This window comes from Populus nigra, chromosome 18 (assembly GCF_951802175.1).
Source record: "Populus nigra chromosome 18, ddPopNigr1.1, whole genome shotgun sequence".
NCBI classification, from domain to species: domain Eukaryota; kingdom Viridiplantae; phylum Streptophyta; class Magnoliopsida; order Malpighiales; family Salicaceae; genus Populus; species Populus nigra.
In genome coordinates this window covers 8282133-8285414 of record NC_084869.1, presented here as the reverse complement: position 1 = coordinate 8285414, position 3282 = coordinate 8282133, and the positions used below count along the sequence as shown (strand labels likewise).

At 33.2% G+C, this 3282-nt stretch overlaps 1 protein-coding gene across 1 annotated transcript; it reads right to left on the bottom strand.

Annotated features, from left to right (window-relative positions):
* Window positions 1-253: 253 nt before the first annotated feature.
* LOC133678584 (homeobox-leucine zipper protein HAT5-like) lies at window positions 254-2606 on the bottom strand. Its single transcript, XM_062100952.1, has 3 exons — window positions 1991-2606; window positions 1038-1432; window positions 254-933 (listed from the first exon to the last, which is right to left on the bottom strand). Exons 1-3 carry the CDS (start codon window positions 2124-2126, stop codon window positions 511-513), a joined length of 954 nt encoding a protein of 317 aa, XP_061956936.1. The 5' UTR covers window positions 2127-2606; the 3' UTR covers window positions 254-510.
* Between the last annotated feature and the right edge of the window lie 676 nt (window positions 2607-3282).

The window sequence follows — 3282 nt, the reverse complement described above, 5'->3', positions numbered from 1 at the left end:
AACGGACAAACTGAGAAAGGGAGACAAGCCATATTCGTTATTCCCTTACCTCTCTCTCGTCTTATTATCTAACTTCATATTAAAAAAAAAAACCCACCAACCTCCCGGATGTTTTTTCACAGAGTATTCTGAGAAAAAAAACCTTTAATACATGTGAACGTAACCACAACAAATTTGATAGTGTTAAAGATAGTCGACGAGTTGCTTAATCAATGAGCTAAACGTAGCAATCAAGGAGCAGTATCCTCGAGACTATTTCGAATACAAGAAATGCATTACCTTCCCAAACAAACTGCAAGGGAAATTCATTTACAATCGGTTCGGAAAAGCTCCATCTAACTCAAACAAAAGAGTACCCCAGCAAAAACAAGATTACAGGAGGGGAAAGACCATCATTTCCAACTACAACCAGAACCCAACACCACATTTGGATTGGGATTATTGCTTAATGATTAACAAGCTGTAAACAAGAAGAAAGACACAGAAACCATGTTATATACCAAGTGCAACTTAGTATGACCAGCACCAAAAGGCATGATCTTCAAAACTTGCTGGCGGGTCAGAGTAATCACCATCTTCAAGCTTTGGAAAGACGTACGGAGGCAAAAGACTCTTGCTCAAGTTATCTTCTTCATCTTGTGATAAATCCGATTGGTCGGGCTCGAAGACATGTGAAGAATCACCTGCCTCTAAGAGTGAGGAATGTACCCCATCCGCAAAATGTGGGCTGTCTGAATCAAACATATCACTTTTGGCTGAGCTAATATCTTCCTGCTGGCAGACCACGGTTGAAGTTTTCGACACTTCACCCTCTGAAGCTGAATCGGCTATTGCCTTTTTGGGTGGCTCTTGAGATAATGCATCTTTATAAGACAATTCTGAGCTTCCTTTCTCTTTCTCTTTAAGGAGCAACTCGTTGGTGAGAAGATTAACCTGAAAACAATTATACCATAGTATAATATTATTTCACATCAATGCTAAACGAGTATAGCAGCAAGGTTGTTGAATTCTCTTACAAAAGGACTGTGTTTATTTACCTCAGCTTTTAGTTTCTCCTTCTCCTTGAAGAGGTTGTCGTAGTCAGCCTTAAGGCCATTGTAGCTAGATTGCAGAACCTCATAATCTTTTTCAAGCTGTTTCGTCTTCCATCTTGCCCGGCGGTTTTGAAACCATATGGCAACCTGCCGAGGCTGCAAGCCAAGATCCTTCGCCAGCTGGATTTTCCTTTCGGGTTCAAGCTTGTTCTCAACCTCAAAACTTCTTTCAAGAAACTGAACTTGATCAACAGTAAGTCTCCTCTTCTTTTCAGGTTGACGAAAATATTCATCCAAATCATCGTCGCCGTTGTCTTCGTGATCATATGGGCGGAAAAACGGTCTAGTTGATCCATTCGCTTGGTGAACATCTGCAAAACTCATCATGGATCTTGAACCTATATTATTGACACACCACAAGTCAAAGGCCATGTTTCAATCAATCACAAGAGCTACATGCAGAAATCAGCAATCATTTTGGTTCAATTGATTTCCATCTTGAATTCTTAAAAAATAAATTTTATCAAGAATTCAAGAAAAAGCGGAAAAAAAACACTATAGCCGAATAAGAAGGCATCCATTGAGCAAACGTTTAATAAAAGATAGGATATTTACTGCAATCATATATAAAAATCTTATAGGAGATAAACTAGAGAAATCTAATTTGATATTTTGAGCATCAACGAGTTAAAATAATAATCATAAAAAAAATCCTCCCTATATTCATCAAAAGATTAAAAAAAAAAAACAAATCACCAAATTAAAAAGTAAAGAGAGGATGATATAGAGGTAATTGAGGTTCAAACGACCTGAATTTTTTATTTATCAATCAAATCATAAGTTTGAAACACCAGGAATTAACAGAATTAAAAAGAAAAAGAAAAGGAAAAGAAAAGAAACAAGGAACAGTTTTTTTAATACAGGAAGTAAAGCAAATAGATAATTAGAAAGAATACCAAGAAAAGAAGGAGAAGAGCCAGAAAGGAAAAAAGCTTCAAGAGGTTGAGAAGCAGCACAAGGGCCTCTTTGGCTTTGAACTAAAACAGACAAATTGGGATTAGAACCACCACCACCACCACCACAAGCCGCCATGATTTTTCTAAAAACTTTCCTGCTGATACAGGTTTAATCAAGCTGCCATCGCAGCTATATTATATAAAGTATCTGGTCAAACACTGAAAGAACCAGATTCCAGGACTGAATGATCTCTATTTAACGTTTTTATCTTAATTAATCAGTCTTAAGATTTGTGGCGAAAGAAACTGGTGATGATGATTTCTGTGATGTGGGAAGTGTGGGAGCACCGGGAGCAGCTCACACCCATCACTCAGAAGAAGGAAAGTTTGGTTTCAGAGGGAGAAAGAAAGAGGAGAGGTTTGAATTGTTTTTCCAGTATGAGAGGTGCTGACGGAGAGGGAAGCAGGAGAAGGGACACAATCAGATGTCTCACTGTTTTTTTCTTTTCTATTCTTTTTTGAAGGTAGAGGCCTGCTAGACAGTGGAGACGGAGCAGAGAAATGGAATCTGAAAGAGAGACTCTTCTTTCTCTGCGGGGTTTGATGGGATTATAATAGCCCAGAGACAGACATTGTGCGCTTTTGTACTGACATGTTTACCCCTCCCATCCCTAAATCTTGTTCGCCTTGCACATTTGTTTCCTGGAAATAATTTTATTTTGGAAGCTTATTTAAATTAAAAAATTAATTAAACAATATTTTTTTAATATTTTTTTATATCATGAAAAATAAATTATTAATATTTTTTAATTTATTAAAATAATAAAGACCAAAACTGACAAATAAAAAAAAGGATAAAATTAAAAAAATCAATTTTATAATTTTAAATAAAAAAATAAGAATTAAATAAATAGAGATCAAATCTTACAAATAAAAAAAATTAAAAGATGATGAAATTGAAAAAATAACTTAATTTTACAAATTATTTTAAATAAAAAAATAGCAATAAAAAAATAGAAACAAATATAATAGATAAAAAATTAATTAAAAAATATAAAAATCAAAATTGGTATGAAAGTTAAATTCTAAAGAATGAAATTATAAATAAAATATATTTAAAATAAAATATATAGCAATTAAAAGATTAAGGATCAAATTTAATATAATTAATAAATAATAATATATTTTTAAATATTTTATAATTATAAGAAATTATTTTATATCTAAAATAAAAGAAAATATTTTTGAAAAATTAAGCTAAATTATTTTTAAAATAAAAAAATATATTTTAT

Coding starts and splice junctions, on each gene's coding strand:
- LOC133678584 (XM_062100952.1), bottom strand. CDS start 2,126: ATGGCGGCTTGTGGTGGTGGTGGTGGTGGTTCTAATCCCAATTTGTCT. Junction 1,433..1,990: donor CTCTTCTCCTTCTTTTCTTG/GTATTCTTTCTA, acceptor TCAATAATATAG/GTTCAAGATCCATGATGAGT. Junction 934..1,037: donor AGGAGAAACTAAAAGCTGAG/GTAAATAAACAC, acceptor AATTGTTTTCAG/GTTAATCTTCTCACCAACGA.